General features: G+C 44.1%; 1 protein-coding gene across 1 annotated transcript in view; it reads left to right on the plus strand.

Moving 5' to 3' along the window:
- The first annotated feature begins 664 nt into the window (after positions 1 to 664).
- Positions 665 to 20630, plus strand: part of slc25a26 (solute carrier family 25 member 26) — a 95366-nt gene continuing 75400 nt past the window's right edge. The window contains exons 1-5 of the mRNA XM_079510037.1: positions 665 to 790; positions 3644 to 3800; positions 7936 to 8054; positions 18019 to 18123; positions 18688 to 18735. Of these exons, the coding sequence (XP_079366163.1) occupies positions 758 to 790; positions 3644 to 3800; positions 7936 to 8054; positions 18019 to 18123; positions 18688 to 18735 (462 nt within the window). The 5' untranslated portion in view covers positions 665 to 757. The remainder of the gene's footprint in view (positions 791 to 3643; positions 3801 to 7935; positions 8055 to 18018; positions 18124 to 18687; positions 18736 to 20630) is intronic.

The following is a 20630-nucleotide window of genomic DNA, read 5'->3' on the forward strand; positions in this document are numbered from 1 at the left end:
GTATTTCCATTTTTTTTCTACTGCACTATTGCATCTCATAGGAAATAGTGCACTTTTTTTTAACTCCACGCTATTATTACAAAACATACATTAACCAATACGATTTTGACACATTTTGAAAACTTGTAAAACCTGTGGAAAGGGATATTATGTCAGACTACTTTTACTCAAGTAACATTTTGAATACTTGTAAATGTAATATAGTATAATTTCTACATTGTGATATTGCTACTTTTATACTGCACTTAAAGGATGACGTCACTTTCAACCCATCTTTGTATAAAAGTATAATTTCTGATTAATTGAAAATGGAGGACCCTTATGTAAACAAGTCTAGTATTAGTACTGTACTTACAGTTAGTGCTTTATCCTCTTAGCAGATTTTGTATTGACCTGTACTTTCATTGAACTGTACCCATTCTACAAACTAATACCATTTTCAATCAATCAATCAATCAATCAATTGACCCACTCGTGATTTATGCAATCGTCTAGTCTAGAGTCTAGACTCATCAACACAATATAAATATGTGATATTATCATAATACAGTGTACGTACCCAACCAAGTGCCGTCTCTTAGAAAACCAACCAGCGAATCACACTGCATGCATGCGATCACGTGATCACACTGCGGAAGTGTCTGCGTGTGTGTTTTGTGTAAAGATGGCGGCGCCCTTGAACGGCATGTTTTGATTTGCTCCACTCAACACAGTGCACTGACAGTGACAGAGAGCACACACAGCAACACGACACAACATGGACAGGCAAGGGTTCACTGCGTCTCTGCTGGTAATGTTGCAGCTTTATCTTTTTGAATCCTTTCGACCAAAATAGTCATATTTTATCCGACCACAATAGCTCTTAAACTGTAATGTTATTTTCTGTTGTGTCGTTTTTCCACACCTAATACTGTACTGTACTGTACTGCAGGTGTTTAGAAACCTTTTCATGTCGAGGATCCCCAAAATGTATACATTTTTATTGGCCCCATTTTAACAGATATGCAAGGGGATGGTGTGCTCGTTTAATGACCACAATGATGTTCATCAGTTTAGACCCCCATGTGATAACATAAATGGAACCTGTAACATTCTCAGTGTTAATTTAACTCTGAGTGTACCCTTAGGGCTCCATTTGGTTCCATTTGTACACTGACAGTTTGGTCCATTTGGTTTAACTTTCAATGATTTAGCTTGGGGAATCCCCTCAAGGACCGCTAGGGGGACTCGATGTGTGTTGTTGATGTGGTTGTTGTTTTGTTTTGTTTTTTGTCTTAACTATTTTGTCTGAATGTGTATGTTTTATCATTGTTCTAACTTCTATTAGGCTCCCCTCGAAAATGACACCTCAGGTTATTTAATTCCAATGTCCTAGTAAAGAATTTTAGTGTTCACACTTCACAGTAGTCTGTGCACTTAATATTGCAAGCTGTAACTGTGTTATGTGTGCATGAATGTTTACAGAATAAGTACCCCCTTTACTATAGTCTATACTTTACTTGTACTAATAGCCATAGCTTAATTGGGTTTAGGGTTTGAAATAGAGGGACGCTGGGAATTAGAGACAAGATTAGACGTTTAGTTAGTGTTAGGACTGGGATTTTAGTCCATGGAAATAGCCAATGGAATGTCATCTGATTCTCAATGAAAACGGTACAATGAATCCAGCTGCATTTCAGATACTGAGCTTGTGCTGAATGTAAACCGAAAAGCTACAGGAGATGAGTTAATCCACGACTGACCGTAGACCGATTCTACGAATGCCTTCTAAGTCAATAGTTCTCACACTTGTCAGGCTTGCTGTTTTTTAATAGCCAGCCAACACTAAAATCTTTCTTTCCCGGTCTACAATGTGTTAAACTGCATTTTTTTGTTAATTTCCATTGGCTAAACTGAATTGCCCTGGAGTCAATTAAGTAATGCAGTCATCTTATTCTTCACATCAACAAGCGGATACAGTATATACAGTATATATCAGCAATTTCTGCTGAATGTTCGCCCCCAGAATAGTAGTAGAGTTGTTTCAATACGGACACTAGTATCGGGGGAAAAGATGCCGATACCGTAAAATGCTGGTATCGCTATCGCGGGTATGGCAGTCTGTGCCATCCCGATGCCACGTTATTTATCACATAATGATATTCCATAATTGCTGTCATATTTTCAATTCTTCAGTTGATGTTACATGACTATATTCTACACTCGTAGGAGGGCCCTATCTTGTGTGCCGTATTACCCCTTATCCATAAACTTATTAGCCATATTTTACTGTTTTGAAACACATTTTGAAATGGTTCCACTTGCTGATCTACATCGACATGTCGTGAGCTTGTAGATCGGCTATTTGAAGTGAACTACTTTAAAAAGGTTTTTCAAAATAGTAAAACATGGCAAAAGAGTTTGGGGATAAGGGGTAAGGCAAGATAGGGCCCTTACAGTATAGGGATGCACCGAAAGGGAAATTCTTGGCCGAAACCGAATATAGGAAACAGTTGGCTGAAAACCGAATATGATTAATATTCCTACCATTACTGTCATGGCCGTACCTAAAGGTACCTGATTTATGGCAAAAGAAATGGTTATGGCAAAACTTAACTTAAATAAACATCGCTCTTATGGGTCCATAAAACATTTATTCAGATCTTTTGAATGCATTAATTGCATACACTATTCGTGACATATTTTCTGCCTATTCGGGCCGAAACCGAATAGGCCGAAAATGCATTTTTAGCCATTTTCTGCCGAATATTTTCTGCGGCCGAATATTCGGTGCATCACTAATTATTAGTTTACTAACTTTAAGCTGCACTTTAACAATTATGAATGTAATTTTAATGTATTCCTAGATCAGTGCTTCTCAGAGTGTTAAGGGTCAATTTGTAACCCCCTCAAGGAGCCCAGATAGTCCCTGGACCCCCACTTTGAGAACCACTGTCCTAGATTTGTTTAAATTACACTCTGGTATCGGACTGGCACTACGCAAGTTATGGGTATCAGAATCGGTAAGGGGGAGGGGGAAAAAATCACACTTGTGTGCAGTGAGAGGCGCTCTTACATACATATATCATCACATTCCGTGCTCAGCCAATCAAATCATCACATTCCGTGGTACACACAGACACACAAAGCTGGGCATAGGAGGGGCTAGCGTCCCTCGGGTATGTGTGATGATGATGATGATTCCAGGTCCCACCAGGCAGGGGGCTGTGTGGGTATGTGTGATGATGATGATTCCATGTCCCACCAGGCAGGGGGCTGTGTGGGGATGTGTGATGATGATGATTCCATGTCCCACCAGGCAGGGGGCTGTGTGGGGATGTGTGATGATGATTCCATGTTCCAGGCAGGGGGCTGTGTGGGTATGTGTAATGATGATGATTCCATGTCCCACCAGGCAGGGGGCTGTGTGGGGATGTGTGATGATGATGATTCCATGTCCCACCAGGCAGGGGGCTGTGTGGGGATGTGTGATGATGATGATTCCATGTCCCACCAGGCAGGGGGCTGTGTGGGGATGTGTGATGATGATTCCATGTTCCAGGCAGGGGGCTGTGTGGGTATGTGTAATGATGATGATTCCATGTCCCACCAGGCAGGGGGCTGTGTGGGGATGTGTAATGATGATGATTCCATGTCCCACCAGGCAGGGGGCTGTGCGGGGATGTGTGTAGACCTGACCCTGTTTCCGCTGGACACCATTAAGACCAGACTGCAGAGCCAGCAGGGCTTCTACAAGGCCGGAGGCTTCCGGGGAATCTACGCCGGTGTCCCGTCTGCTGCCATAGGTTCCTTCCCGAATGGTAAGCTATCATCAGCTTTGTGTAAAATGGTGTATTCTATTATCAGCACCACAATCGTTTGGTACTTACAGCTGTGTAATCTATAAGAAAGACCTTAACCCATTTAGACCGTAGGACGTGTGGAGCCGTCCTAGCTAATCCAACCGATGGATTGCGAGAACGTGTACACACGTCCTAGCGCATTTTCATTGATAAAAAAATGGGGGGGATTGGCCTCTCCTTCTGCACCATACTCCTTGCTGTTCGCGCATGCGCGCTGCTGTTTACTTCCCTGTTTACCGCTCAGAAAGAAAGGCTCGTATCTCCTAATCTAGGGAGCTCTCCGTGGTTTTGACCATAAACTCACAAATTTGCATCCTTCTAAAAATGTAATGTCACATTGACATTTCGGGCAAGACCGACTTCCTCTGTGTGTACACAGTGGCAATTTGACAAACTAGACTAACGTGGATAATGATTCACAAACTTGACACATGAACTTTCCCAGCAGGGGGAGCCATACACAATTTACTGTAGGATACTTGCTTTACTGTAGGATACCACACTGCACTACACTAGAAAATGTTCACTTCCTGAAAAACAAACACATGAAACTTCCTTCTACCCATGGGAATGAGGGTACCATACACTGACACCACGCTAGACAGGAACGCCCAAAAACGTCACATCCGGTTTTAGCCTGGGGTAAGAATTTTCTATGGCTGCCAATGCAACTTGGTCCAATCCTTAATCACATACGGACAAACATCTATGCCGATGCTATCTAACTTGCGGAGGTAGCGTGCCTTGTTACGTTTGATAATCGCTACTCTGCTCAATATTGTTTTGAAAATGCCGCAAATTGCATTGCAGTGAACAAGCGCAAATCACAACTTCCCCCGGGGGTGGGCGGAGTCACAGTTTGAGGCGCTGATTACGCGCCGTGGTGTCAGTGTATGGGCAAAGAGATTCTAGAACAAGAGGTGAAACTCCCATTAACCCCCATAGTAACAACCAGCGCCCAGTGCCTCCGCCATATTGGAGGAATGACGTAACTTCCGGTTACTTTAAAAAACATTAAAAAGTCATGCTGTACCAAACATTAACATTAATCATATTCTACTCTCATATATTGATTGACTCATTTATTTATCATTTATGAATGGATCAAAGCTGAAATTAGTAACATATTCATTCAGAATGTCAGGGTGCATGTGTGCGTATGCATGTATGCAGTATGCATGTGCACGCGACCGTGCATGTTTACGTGCATGTTTGAGGTGTTGCATAGAAACTAGAAAGCATTGCCGCAATCTTGAAGTGATGGCGGCAGCGCTACCGCTGTGGCATCTAGTGGTGATTCCAAATATTTGAGGGTTTTTTCCTCTTGTTACTTGCGCAAGCAGAGCGTGCAAGTAATAGTTTTCGTCCACGTATGTCGCCGTTTGATGTGTATGCGCCGTGCCAGCGTATGACGCAATGACTGATTTGATGATGATTGATATGGCAGTGGTGTCAGATTACATACATGTATACATAGGGGCATTACCTTTAATCCTCCCGACACTAAAACATATCGTCATTACGTCACCATCGAAAACCAATTACACCCTGGCATTGGGTCCTTTAATCCACATCTTTATTACGTCATCATTGAGAGCTAGTTGTACCAGTTATACCCTGACGTCATATGCTGCTACGATACATACGCATCAAACGGGGCATACGCAAAGTAACCACAGTATACCGCTAATCAACTTACATACATTACATATACATAGAGGCATTTCCTTTAATCCACCCGACACTGGTCGACATATAGTACTTGCGCGCTCTGCTTGCGCACTAGTAGGCCATTTATGGCCTACTTGTGTGCAACAAGCAAGTAGGCACTCGACAGAGTGCAGTTCTAGTTCTATAATGTCTTTGCCATGGGTGTGTAATTGTATTGTGGGTCAGATGCTTTTTGGGCGTCCCCAGATGACAGCAAAGTGACAATTTAAAGACTGTTAAGACTTTTAAGTAATCAACAGAAGATGCTATAAAAACTGGTCAACCATTGGCCAATATTTATCTGTAGAACCAAGTCAAACTAAATTGAATACCTCAACTCCTACTCTCCAAGTGCTTATCAGGGGGCGTCACCAGTTCAAAAGTGATTATTTTCAGGGTCACGGCCTGAAAAGGTGGAGAACCACTGCACTATCCAGTACGCCTCCCTGTGGACTGGAATCCTGATTCCTGACTGCATTATTTACCACCTCTCAATGCCCATGCAATGGACTGTAGTTCACTCAAGCTGTGCTTATTATGACTTAAGATGCTTAATCACTAACGATGTATCATCATGATTAGCTATTAGTGAACCATTTGATTTAATATGAATTATGAACCAATTTAATTAATAATTTCTAGCCCACCACCAAAAGCGCTTTCTTTCCAGCCCATAGGATAAGTTGCACCGCCTGTCGTATAAAATGTATTTACCCCCCGCAGCTTCCTCGTGTCTTGACTGCCGCATCCCGCGACTGTCACAGCCCTGGGTATAGGCAACCCGGTCTGGCGGAGATCTGCACTTTTCTAGCTGAGGCATTTAGCTGCATTAGCATACTATACTATTGTGTTTAGTTTCACTGCAGTTGTGCCAACAGTTATTAATAAGGAACTTGGAGACCGTCTGTAATTGACTTTGTTTGTGGGATCCAGCGAGCAGTTTTATTCTTTAAACTTAAAAAAGTCACTGTGGTGTGAAGTGTGAACATTTTCAAAGTGAAAAATGAGCCAGAGTCGTAAATCCTCCGGAGGATGTCATTGTGTCCACAGAGCTGCTACTGTTCATATTAATTATTTATGGGGTGCCTCCGAGCGCTGTCGGGCAGAAACCTCTCATCTCCATACTATAACTTGTTGTGTTTTGTTGTTTGTGTTGTGAATTAACGCCCTGCTTGATCATACTATACAGGCAGCCTCACACAAAAGCATCAAAAGTGGTTTTAAGCGAAGCTTATCGAGCTTGTAGATCTGCAACTTTTGCTGTTTTTTTTATCCTGAAAAGTAACAGTTTTGGACAGTATGAGGTTTTCAGCTGACAGAGACAATATATCTTATTAGATCATCCATTGGCTTTTGTGTCGCTAGCTTTTTGACAGGCATATTCATGTTGATGGATGTAGCATGAGGAAATGGGGATAACTTGCATTTTGTCATTTTTCTTTTAAAATAAGGGGAAGAAAAATACTCAACTTAAAGGACCACTTCACCACTTTTCAACCTATATTCATATAATAGGTCCTCACTAATAATCATGAAAAAATGGTGCAATTTTTTTCTACTCGGTCTGTGTCTCATAGGAGGGCTGTGGGCAGTTCAGAAACCCGTCCACCAGTGACATCATCAATGGGGAATACAAGCTAATAGAAACTGCAGGCTTTCTAGTCCTGAAAAGTTGCAATGCGAAAATGGAAGTCATCGTTCTCATGATAATGAAAATCTAAACATTTTTGTAAAAAATCTTGTTTAAAAAAAATCTGCCTAATGATGATGTCACTGGTGGACGGGTTTCTGAACTGCCCACAGCCCTCTTATGAGACACAGACTGAGTAGAAATAAATTGTGCTATTTTATCATGATTATTAGTGAGGACCTATTATATGAAGATAGGTTGAAAAGTGGTGAAGTCGTCCTTTAACAATGCAAGATTGCAGTTATCATAGTAAATACTGATATCTGAAAGGTGTGTATCTTGTATTTTTGATGATTGCTATCAGTGTCGAGAAATTAAATTTGTATGATGTGTACAGTATTATATACTGTATATCACCGGAGAGTCGGAGAAAGGCTGAGCTTAAATGCCCCAGTCCTTGAACGGAGTAATGCAGCTTTTGCTGCAGTTTGCTAATGAATTCAACGTTTGTTGCTGGCTGCACTCCTCCTTTTGTTTTACTAGCTGGAGAGTCAGGACTTTCTCTTTGTGTGGGACACGCACAACTTTCCTAGTCTCTCTCACACACATGCACACGCACAGTCGCACACGCACACACTTTCACAGTCACTCACCTCCTCTGCGTCTCTCCTGTCAGCGGCAGTGAGAGATATTAATTGCTGTATGCAGGTTGACTAATGGGCCTTTAACGGCTGCGGTTCTGCTTGGTTTCAGCCGCTGCGTTCTTCGTCACCTATGAATGCATCAAGTCCCTGCTCAGAGACGCCGGGCCGCTGGCCCCGCCCCACATGGCACCTGTCACTCACATGCTGGCCGCCTCCCTGGGAGAAACCGTAAGGCCAAAATCTCTCTCTCTGTCTCTCTCCCCCCCTCTCGCTCTCTTCTCTCTCTCTCTCTCTCTCTCTCTGTCTCTCTACCTCCACTCCTTAACTATCTTAACTATACTTTTGTTAATTCTTCAATGCATTCTTTCTTGATAGACCATAATATGTTCACAAATCAATTTGGGGGTTCTTGACGTGAAAATCTGAAAAGGTTTGAGTCTGAGAACTCAAATAGGTTTAAATAGCGTCACAATCATTTTAACAATGATTTAACAATCATTTAGGGTATTTTATGAGTTTATGTGGGTCTGTCCGCAGCCAAATTCATATCATTTTGACATGAAACCACTGTTTTAGACACTTGCCAGTCTTTGTTGGTCTGTGATTAGCCCTGTGAATCCAGCAGAAAGCTATGTGAGGAGCGACCAGACAGACAGACAGACAGACAGACAGACAGACAGACAGACAGACGGAGGGAGGGAGGAAGTAGAATGTGGTTTTGGCCACTGGCCCTGCTGTCCCAGCTGGGTGACTTCAGGGGCCTTCTTCTTCTTCTGTCTTGTCCCATTATCCCCCTCCCCCTCCAGCTGGGTAAATAAGAATTCATTGCTGCCTATTGACTTAGCTGTTTTCCCAGCTCAGGGCCCCAGACTTCACCAATTTTGTGCATGGAATTTGGGGACTTGAAAGCAAACGAGGAGTGGTACAATTTCCTCAAGCCGGTCACCCCCCCCCCCCCCCCCTCCTCCCTGCACTTGCCTGCAGTTAGCCCAAAGGAATCCGAGACCTCGTGTGGACTATGGGTGTTCCTATTGGCATGGGAGAGTGGGTAGCGGGGAGGGAGGGAGGGAGGAATGGTTGGAGGAAGGATGCACGGAAGGAGGGATGACCCCCCCTCCTGAGTCCTGCTATATACCACCTCAGCTTGCTGCAAAATAGTGGGTTTTTAGTATTCATGACTTTTCGAATTGGTCATTTTACAAGTTGTACATGTTTATGAAATGGCCCGCTCCCGTGTGGGTGTGCCGTTGTGTTTTTGAGCATGCCACCTTGCCACGTCTCTGCGTTTTAGCTTGCAGGGGATTAGAGGGTACTACTACTACTACTACGGTGGACCACGTTGGATAGAAACTAATTAAATTGGACTGTGTGATGACTCTGAGGTTGTGTTTTGTCTCATCTGGCATTATTGTTTCAGTCTCACTTGTAATGAATCGTTAGAAGTTTTGTTTATGTGAACAAATCCAGGATAATAACCCAGATTTGTTTTGGATGTGTGAATGTTAAATGGCTTATTTTCTATCAATTTCACACTCGGGATGCGACAAAAAAAAGTCTTTAAGTTGGCTGTTCACTAAGGTAGTTTTTGTTTTAGGAAAATTCATAGAGAAGTCAAGGCATGGCAGCTGCGTTGAAATTAGAACGATGTATCCGTAACTCAAAGCCTTGGACAATAATTCTGTTTGTGTTCTGTTTGTGGTGTATCTGTATGCTAATGTTGTGAGTGTCTTGAAGCCTGTGCGGGCTGGGCATCTTGTAGTGCAGGACACTATAATTCAAAATGTGACCTATCATTAGAATCACCAATGCAGCTGCTGCTGCAAAACAAAAAATAGGCGTCTCCCATAACTACCTGGGGTCCGCTCTCGAATGACTAACTGTGAGAGAGGTGAGACAGAGGTCGAGGCTGCTTTTCACCCTGTCGCAGGGATTTGAGCACATCAAAGGGAGGAAGCATCCGAGCGGAGCTGAGGAGAGCAGAGCCGGTATCCCTCTGCATCCGGGGCCTGGTGGTTATGTCTTGTTCAAAGCCCAGTAATCTTTGGGCTTAGCCATAAAAAGGCTGACCTCGCGACTGCCCCCAGTTGCACACACGAGGCCTAAACAACCACGTATCCCGTGATGCAATCGGCATACACACACCATCCGCTTTCCTCGCTACCTGGGTAAGTCATTTGAAATAATCGCGGCGAGGCGAAGGTGCATTTCCCTCGACCTCCCGTTTAGCTCACTCCGCGTTCTGCCTCGGCGGACGGCGGGCCGACGAGGGTCCCATGATGTTATATACTCAGGATAATCTCACCACTTTCTGAATTTCTGTTTCAAACCGCTCCATCCATGAGTGGATGACGTGCGGTATATGGGGATGGCTTGGTATTTGTTAACTGAAAGACGCTAAGCTGCCTGACCAGTGCAGCCATCATTGGCAGCTAAATTAACCGTGGCGCATACCACCGAGATCCCTCTCACCCTCAAAACGCCTTCTAAATCCTAACCGTTTTTTGAGTGGTGCAAACCACTCCAACAACCAGCTTTGTCTGTATCTATGTTTGTGTATCTGTGTACGTGTCCGTGCAAAGGTGAGCATGGTTGCCATGTTTAGTGTGTGACGTCACTGTCATAGCTGATCAGACTATATAAGACCTTGCACCACTCAGTTCACACGGGTGTGATTTTCTGAAAGACGTCTAAAATTACAAGGATGCTTTCCTGGATTAAAGAGGTTTTAAGACCACCTCAGGACTATACTGTACTTCAAGTTTTGAAAATTGTTGGATTTCTTTTCCCCCACCTACAATGACATGCCCAAAAATAGGGAAACCAGATCGCAATACATAATAAAATAATGGAATCGTGTGGATCTCTCAGAAGACTCGGATCGACGAGCTCAAAACGGGTCGCTTCATGCCTCGTTTCGAGGTTGTACATCTGCTATTCTTTAGGCCCGATGGCAATGATGTACAGTATTGATCTGGCTCTAGTCTACACCCCTCCCCCACCACCATGTCCCCAGGGAAATCCATTGATCTTTGCTTTGCAAACGGTGGCCTCTCTGTTGCAGTAACAACTAAACCAGTCTGAAACTGCTACTCCCCTCCCATCGTGGACGATGCAGTCCACTTGGCACTAAACATACACGATGCACATCTCAGCCAGAGTCCTTTAGTTTATGCTAATGTCAACGGGAGTCGTAGCCTCTAGAGGGCACCGTTTCCCAAACAGTGGTTCAGGGAACCCATTTGTGGGTTGCGGTCGCAAGAGAATATTCCCTATTGTTTTTTTTTTTGTTCGCTAAATTATCTCATTAGTTATTTTAAAAGATTTTCTAAAGATTGCCACTGAAGAATCACATTTTCTTGAGTTGAAAACAAATTAAAACATTTAAAAAAAGAAATGTAATGAATAAAATAAAAAATAATCAAAGAAATCGCCTAAATTAATAAACAGATGTTTAAGAACCGTCACTTTCAGATCTGCTATTTTCAGTAGTAGTGCTATATTCATCTGATTTCTCTTTTGGGTCTTATGCTAAACCGTTTGGGAACCACTGGTCGAGGGTTCATATAAATGGTATATTTTGTATAATATAATGCTTTCATCCAAAGTGCTTTACAATGTGCATTACAATTAACCCATTCTGGGCGAGAACCCCTTTTGGGTAACATTATGTTATAATTTAGCTATTGAAGAATAACAGATCTACAAGCTCATAGCGCGCCACCGAGTGGCGCGCTACGAGCTTGTAGGTCTGCTATTTTTGAATATCTTTCAGAGCCAACGTTTTTAACTCAAATCTTTGCTTCTGAGGGGTTCCTGGAATAACATATTTTCAGATGGGGGTCGGTGGCCAATTACATATCATTTTTGGAGTCCTTCACTGAAATATTGAGCACCACTGATACAGAAACATGAGGTATTTCAGAAAACTGTCAAAATTTAGAAGACCTTTTTTTATTTCGACGTCAGGCCTAAATGGGTTAATTACCCATTCACACACCGACTCACTCAAAACATGATGAGATGAGACGTTATGGAAAATAGAACTCGAGTCTTGACTTCATCTGATCATGGAGGGGCAGGCTGAACGAATGTAAAATAATTGGTAGTAGTAATTAACTTTTTCTTAATCCATTTCTGAATATCTGTTTGTGTCTTTGATTTGAGAGGGGACACAAAAATACAGTGCACTGCACAGACTTGCTGCTCCGTCAGGACGGCTGTTGCTACAAATGTCAGATCACCAAACTGATGTACTCTAAGCTAATTGATAACGGCACATTTCAGCTGGGGGGATTGTTGGCTAATCGCTGTTTGTCGCAACGCTGGAAGGCAAATCCAGAGACAGAAACAGATCGGATGTCACAAAATCAGCGGAGCCAGAGAAGTAGGAGAAATGCCTCCTTTGGCTGGCAGCATCCGTGTGTGTGTGTGTGTGTGTGTGTGTGTGTGTGTGTGTGTGTGTGTGTGTGTGTGTGTGTGTGTCTGTCTGTGGCCATCGGGACGCTCCCATAAAGAATGTGTAAGCTGATGGCGTCTGTCAGGTTCTAGCCGGCTGTTATCCAGCCATTAGATCAGATTTATCTTCATTCCCATTCGCCTGACGTCTGCCCTGAAAGCTCATTTGTCAAGGCCAGGCGGCGGGGCTTCTCCGTCGCATCTGTAAAGCCCCCCCCCCCCCCCCCCCCTCCCCTCCCCTCACACACACACACACCCATCTGTGGGAGCATGTTGTGGCAAATACAGTGTGACATGGCAAGATGGGAGGGAGGGGGGCCGTGCGAAACTGGCAGCCACTTAACTTGGCACGGCGGAATAATCCATGCATCGCCCCCCTCCCCCCCCCCCCCCCACCCCCAAACAACACCACACTTTGTGATTTATCGGCCGCTGGTTTGGAAGTGCGAGACGTACAGTATTCTTGCCTCTTCGCGTCTTTCCTCCTCTTGCCTGTTTTTTTTCCCACTTTTGTCCTCCGTCCTCGCTTGACTTTCTTGGCATCTCCTCCATGCCTTCTGGCTTCAGAATGGAGCTCTGTGATCAGAGCCGGGTCGGGGTGAAATTGGCTTTGCCACATACTTTGCTACATTTGACACGACTTATAAAGACACTCTGTTCAAGCTTTGCCAAGACAACATTGCACTGTCCCTCCTCCCTGCTGCCCGGCTGGGTTGTTTTCAATTTCAAGATTGTGTGTGTGAAGCCAATCGGTGGATCCTCCCAAATGCTCAAAGAAAAAACCTGTTCCTTGGCCTTGGAGGGGTATATTTCACAGATATTACTAATAATAACTAGGGGTGTAACGATATAGTAACTGCATCGAAAAGTTTAATTTCATGAATCTAAGTATATCGAAATGAAAACGGCAACATTGATTATGTATCGTTCGGTTTGCAGTGCAAATAATCTGTAATCTGTATAGAAGATAAAAAAGAGGGGATTTAGTTTAAAATAATGTCAATGTATTTCATTTTTTAAATAGTTACTGTATCGATTTCAAATCATTGAATCGTATCAGATCGCCTGCCATAATGAACCAATATTGTATGTATTGTGATACGTATCGTATCGCTGTTAAAATGTATTGTTACACCCCTAATAATGACATTAGGACATTCTAATGTCCTAATTTGTCCATGACTTATTCCATTTATTTATATATATATTTTTAAATGTTTATTTTATTTGAAGGTGAGATATCCCTTTTTAAAGCCCAGCCAATAGGAACACAGAGGGGGTGGAGCAATGGTGTGCCTCGCAGGTCTGCATGTTATGTTTGATGTCCACCCACCCACTAGGCAATGTCAATATAGGATGGGATGCTTTTATTTTACTAACGATTATGAATGGATCTGGATAGACCTGCCTTATCTGATTGGCTTGAATGGCTTCCTGGAAGGCATTGTTTTACTGAGGTTAAGGTTAGGTTTAGGCATAGTTTTACTGAGGTTATGGGGTTAAGGTTAGGTTTAGGCACAGGTTTACTGAGGTTTGGGATAAGTTTAGGGTTATAGGGTTATAGGGTTATGGTTAGGTTTAGGAATTGTGGCAAAAGCGCTAGTAAGGAAGATAAAGATCGATAAGAACGCGTTACGCGTTACAGACCCATAAGGGTCCATTTGGAACCCTCTCAAGGAACGCAGAGTCCCTGATCCCCACTTTGAGAACCACTGTCTTACGCAAGATATGGGGAAGGGAAAATGGTATCTGTATTCGGTACATCTATACTTGGGAATAGGATAGAATATAGATAAAACCATGTTGATAATATGGCCCTTTTATGTTGAAACATTTCCGTGTTTTGAATGCAGCAAAAATTACTCCTTTTGCCAAAGGCATGGCACAGTCCCAAATTATATATGATTTGCCTATTGTTTGAGCACTGGCATTCTTCTGCCTCATAATGGCCTCCAGTTCAGAACACAAATTAGACACTTCTGTCAGCGGTCTAGCCTGCAGCTTCAACATATGGTGGCAGCCTCGGCTCTTCTTCTGTAAACACATTGGCCGATAGATTCTCAGTTCTCACTGGTGTAAAGTAACCAAGTACATTTACTCAGTAGTAGATGTAGATTTTGATAATTATTACAAAACACACTAACCACTTCAGCCCTATATTCTGGCCATTTTGTGAGCTTGTAGATCAGCTGTTTTCAAAATATCATTTTACACTGAACCTGTGAAATGGTATAGCCTACTTTAAGTAAGTATGTTTTGATGCCGATAATCTTTGTATCTGCATCAAATATGGGACTTCTACTTGTAACAGTGTATATCTACATTGCAGTATTGCTACTTTTACTTAAATGAAACAGAAACACGTGCGTACTCTTCCATCACTGCAGTTAATATGGGTAGTCAATGGCAGTACATGTCAGTCAGACTCTGAGCCAAATAACTAATTAGGGGATAGTGTCTGCAAGCGAAACACACACACACACACACACAGCGATGTTCTTTCACCTGTTGCACTTTGGTGCTGTCTGATGATAACGCCCCGGTGATTGACTGACCAGCGTGGCCTGCTGCCCAGTAGCTGGAGAAGAGCGATGGGCTGAGGGAAGGGAGGACAGTGGGAGGTAATGACTCCACTAGCCTCAGATTGATTTGCCGGCGGCCACGCCGATAATGTGCCGCGAGTCTCTGTTAATTTCCCATTCCGCAACCATGAAGTAAGCCCATGATTGAGAGCCCACTGCCTCTTACCTTGTTGTTTACCGGCCAGCCATGGGAAATTTAAAACACGGTTTGGTCATTTGGATTTAGCAAGGCGCGACGGAGGGAAGCGTGCAAACTCCAAACCGCAGGCGGCCTCCCTCGTTAAGGCCGCTTGACGACTGCATAGCTTGTAAATAAAGATGAATGGCGGCAGGGGTGGGCGTAAAAGACCGTCAACAAGTTTATCGCAGGTTTACAAGGCGCGAGGATGACACCGAGGAAGCCGGACGAGACCAAATGGGCACTATAGGCAAAGAAGACAGACATCTGTCATCCTGACAGATCCTCCTGCTTCCAACCAACAAAACCTCTAAACATAAAGTTGAGGCACAAAAAAAACAAAAAAACAAGACGACTCGCCACTTCTATATCCCTTCACAAGCCATAAAAGCCATATTAATCCAAACCTTCGAGGGCCTCTCAAGCTTTTTAACACCCTGACTCGATATCACTGACACCCACCCCCCCTCCCCCCTTCTATTGGCTTCAGAGCTCTGAGGCAAGAGATTGTTATCTTCTATTCGCTCGCATCGCCCTCCCTCAGTGTGTCAAATTACCCCTCCTCCCCCCCACCCCCCAAATAAACAATATCCCTAATTTATTTGGTGTAATGATTCTCTGCTACATTCTGGCCTGTCCTCTGAGGTGACGAGAGAGAGAGAGAGAGGAGAGGGCCCTCTTAACTCCAGGCTCCCCATCCAATTACACCAGTAATTACTTGTCATAGCCACTTTCTTTCTATTTAGCCATCTTATTCGCAGTCCTTTGGAGAATAGAGTCGGGGCTGAAACATGATGTACAATGTATTATAAACAGTGACTCGGCCAAAGGGAGAGCAAATGAGATGTTTTGAAATGGATCCTGCCCAGATGAGGGGTGGTGGGGACTGGGTGGGAGTGTATATATGGCGAGGAGGAGGGAGGCGGGGACGACGTGCAGATGGCCGTTCTGCCCACTTGGTGGCACTGTTGCACCGCGGTTTGGAAGACGGCTCCAAAGAGTGATGGGGATATTTCACCTGGAATACTAATGGGAATGACATTCTCCTTAGACACTCATTTAAAGACCTTTTGTTCTTGAAGGAGGGACGCGGCGGAATCACTTTGATGAGCGTGGATGTTTTGTCCGCTGAATGGGTCAGCCGTTTGAAGTTGAAACGTGCACGCCTGTGCTAATCCAATCCTTGCCGGCTCGATACAGTGACTTTCACAATGTATAGAGTTGTTAAGCGCAGGCTGGCAGGCTGGCAGGCAGGCAGCTACAACAACAACCCTCACCGCGAATGAACTAATGGTCAATCTGCATTTTCTTTACCCTTCATATACAGCGCAGAATCCATTAGCAGCAGTTTGTTAACAACACTCCTTCCGACACTATATGCCTTGACCTTAACCCCCCTCCCATTCTGATCTGTTTAACCCATTTTTGGCGGGAACCCCTTTTGGTGTTAGCATTATGTTATGCTTTAGCTATTGAAAAATAGCAGATCTACAAGCTCATAGCGCGCCACCGAGTGGCGTGCTACGAGCTTGTAGATCTGCTATTTTTGAAAAGTCGAAGAACGACTGACATAGAAACATAGCTTTTTCAGAAAACTGTCAGGATGTAGAAGACATTTTTAGAATCTGATCTCAAAATGGGTTAAAAGGGACATTCACACAGCCTATATACAGTAGATGAGCTGCTGATGTGATGGCTGCAGAGCCCTACAGGTTTCCACCTCTCACAGTTAGTCAGTACGTACTGATAGTGGTGTGGCAAAGGGCTCCAACTATCTATCTATTACATTCTAGGTGGTGATTATGCTATGGATTTCTTACTAATCGAGACCCATATTTTTACAAATATTTATCACGAATCGACGGAAATACGAAAGATCGCCGTCTACAAGCTCATTGTACACGTCTGTATGCAACCATCTTTGCTACTGTATTTTGTTTTGGGGTGTCAGGTGAGAGGGCACTCTTCATCATCATCATGACCTGTCCCTCATCACACACACACCTGCTGCCACCCCATCCAGACCAGCCTCCCAGTTATGGGGTGAAGATGATGGCACTGCCATGCTGGCATGTGTGTGTGTGTGCGTGTGTGTGTGTGTGTGCGTGTGTGCGTGCGTGCGTGCGTGCGTGCGTTCTCTCTGTTGAGATTGCTCTCCGCCCAGCAGTATTTCCGCTCAGGTGTGGTTATAAATCGTCTGTGTCGGGTGGAAACCTCATATGTCCAACACTCTTACCTTTTCACGATTCAAATTCAAAAGTAACAGACCCACAAGCTAAAAAAAAACGTGTTGCTTGATCAAGTAGTGCATTCATTTAAGGAAAAAATTAAAAAGTAAAAATGTAGATGAGAGGTTTTTTCGGGCCACGACAGCAACGATATATATAAATGGGTATAGATGGGAAACGGAGTAGCCAGGTGGTCAGATGTACCCATCCGCCTTTAGGGGCTGATGGGAGTTATGAGCCATAAATATTCATGTTCATCTTCGGGAGCTGTTGGCAGTCCATATTCTTGCTGACATATGGAGGGTTTTAGGGTTTGACGTCTTTTCTGTGTGCGTGCGTGCGTGCGTGCGTGCGTGCGTGCGTGCGTGCGTGCGTGCGTGCGTGTGTGTGTGCATGCGTGTGTGCATGCGCTGAATCCATTAAGACTGTGTGTGTGTACGGTACGTGGTTGTGTGACCATCACTCTGTCCTGGCTCATTATCTGGCATGCTAACTCCCGACATCATTAGTTGGCCTGTTGTTGGCTTCCTGTACAGTAATTGCTCTCCTTGCCTTGCCATGTCTACCACTACAAAAAGTGAACAAATGAATGGCTCACAACGCCTCGCATTTCGAGCCGCATTTCATACCTGCTTTCATGTGACGCTGTAGTACGATCATGTCGGGCGTTGATTTACGAAAACGCCGCTGGAACATGGAGGCGGTGTAATGATTTGCGATGCGCGCATGTCTGTGTCTGTCCTCGACAGGTGGCGTGTTTGATCCGGGTTCCCACGGAGGTGGTGAAGCAGAGGACCCAGGCCTCTCCGACCTCCACCACCTACCAGACGCTGCTGTCTACGCTCAGAGCAGAGGTACGGTACAGCAGCAACATGATCACTCAGTGATGTAAATAGGTTTTCAATGTAATGAGTCCCGGGATGCAGGGATGGTCTTTTAGATGAGTCCCAGGGACATTTCATGAGTCCCACGTCAACGATGTTAGGAGTCATATTTTTTTTTACAAATTGCAGCATTTAACTCCCATTTTATATGGTTATAATGTGGTTATGTTCATGTAGAAAACAGAAGAATAACTGATTATTATAACTTAAGCTAGCAAAATAAACTAGAATAAAAACCAGTAGTACATTAGCGCATCCCGTGGATGCAGAGGTCGTTGGGATGGAAAAGGCACCCTATTTTAATCTCAGTGTAGTGGGTCTCAGAGCAGAGGTACAGTACAGGAGCAACATGATCACTATTCACTAGTGCAGTGGATCTCCAACCTTTTCATGTCAAGGAATGGAAATGTCTTTGTATTTGTGTTACATTTGTACGGTACACTCCTCTCAGAGTCAAATTGACACAGTGTAGATTGAACTGTTCAATGCTCAGCTGTATTAGAGTGTGTGTGTGATACTCATTGTCTTTTCCAGGGCGTTGGAGGCTTGTACAGGGGATTCGGGAGTACAGTTCTGAGAGAGGTAGGGTTCACCCTTCATTTCTTGCTCACTCGCTCTCTCTCTCTCTCTCTCTCTCTCTCTCTCTCTGGGTCTCTGTACAAACCATGTACAAACCACCATGCTTGTCAAACCAAGCAATGTTCAGGTGAACCTCAAATATTTGTGAGCACGAGGACCTACGTTCGAATGTGACTCCCGACTCCTGGCTCGCGTTGTCTCCGTCTCTGCCCGGACTCGGGTTTGAATCCGACTCCGTCCCGTCTCCCATGTTTAACTTGTCTCTAGCCCTTGGATTCCTGTCTCACTACACTTGAAAGAAAGCATACAAAATCTAAAATAAATATAATAATAATAGTTTCTGCATGGATTCAAGTTCTCAGTCGCCACGACTGATTTCAGTCATTTGCATTCTATAGAAGCATGTCTTTTATGGAAGCATGTTGCACAGCGTTACAGACTCATTGAGAGTTATTATTTTAAGATTTGAAGTGGTCAAACTGGCAATGTGTTCAGAAGCATCATCCACAAAACCCTAATGGTCTCGGATATTTCATAAAGGCAAAGGTTTCAGCCTCATTCTGTGATTTCTTCACCTGCTTGGCAGTCTGTTGAACGTTGTGTAGGAAACGGCACTTTGTGTGGGAGTCTCCTTTCACACCGTTTCACAGATCAAATGTTGGGACACGTTTTCGTGGGACACAAAGTTGAGTTCATTTTGCTTTAATCCATGTATTTGAACCAGGTTTTACACAAGTTTCACCATCAGATACTAGAAGCAATTACTTGACTCCTCGAAGTTTTGAATGGAAATATTGCAGCTTTCCATTACTCTTGATTGAAAGCATTTTAATTTCTCTGGGGCTCCGTGAGAGATTGGAAAGGCTGATATATAGAGTAGACCCCCCTTTTTTCCCTTCTACTTTGATCTCATACAATTACTTTAAGACCGGCTCCCTCCCTCTGCTGGAATCGTTTCTGATTAATTAATGCAATTAGTGCCGTTAGAAATGCAAAACAAAAAAAGCGGGGATAAATGAACATTGAGCTGCTCTCCCTCGCTGGGGGCGCCAACCTTTTCTGTAATGAAACGGATCACGGTCTCCAGTTTAATTGCACCTGCGTGGTGATAATACAACAAAGAGATTCCAATCGAACAGACACACTGTTTGCTTTTAGCTCGCCTGCGATGCGATTTCAACAGAATTGGGGAAAAGAAAACTGGAGAGAAACAAAGTAGTATATGAAGGTGACACTCGTGTTCTCGTCCTTTGTATTCCTCCTGTTTAGGATGAGGTGTAGGGACGGGGACGGGTGGTGTAATCTAGTCCCTTACCGCTGTGCTGGCCTGTACTTATTTTCTGCCTCACTAAACCGACGTTATTCACGCAAATTCCATCTGGACGACCCGGGATGGAGGAAAAAAAAGGGACAACAAGATTCTGATTTCTCCGAGGGGCTCTGAATAAATGAATACATTTGGAGGCTGGCGCGTGGGGCCGTGTGCATACTAACGTCAGCGGATGAAATGAAAGGGACAACAGTGTTTTTTTTGGTGTTTTTTTTGTGGGGGGGGTGGGTGTTTTGGGAGGAGGTGGGGGGGATGCTCCTCACTGATTGGCTTTGACGCGTGTCAGGAAGGTAATTCATTTTCTCTGTCCCCGCCCGGCACCCTCCGCTATCTCCCCTGTATGCTGTGCTTCAGCTTGCGCGACCCTGTCAAGATAGGTTTGCTCACCTTGCTGGCCCACTTAATTGGGGTCTTCTCTCTCGTTCTGTGTATTCATTAGGCACCCCCACCCCCCTCTCCAATTTTTCGAGTCATTTCTGATTGCGTCTCGGGGGGGGGGGGACGTGCGCTATTCGCTGTTCACATTCGGGAAAAGAAATAGCCACTCTTCAAGCTCACAATGCGCCAC

The sequence above is a fragment of the Electrona antarctica genome (assembly GCF_951216825.1).
Source record: "Electrona antarctica genome assembly, chromosome: 9".
Lineage (NCBI taxonomy): Eukaryota > Metazoa > Chordata > Actinopteri > Myctophiformes > Myctophidae > Electrona > Electrona antarctica.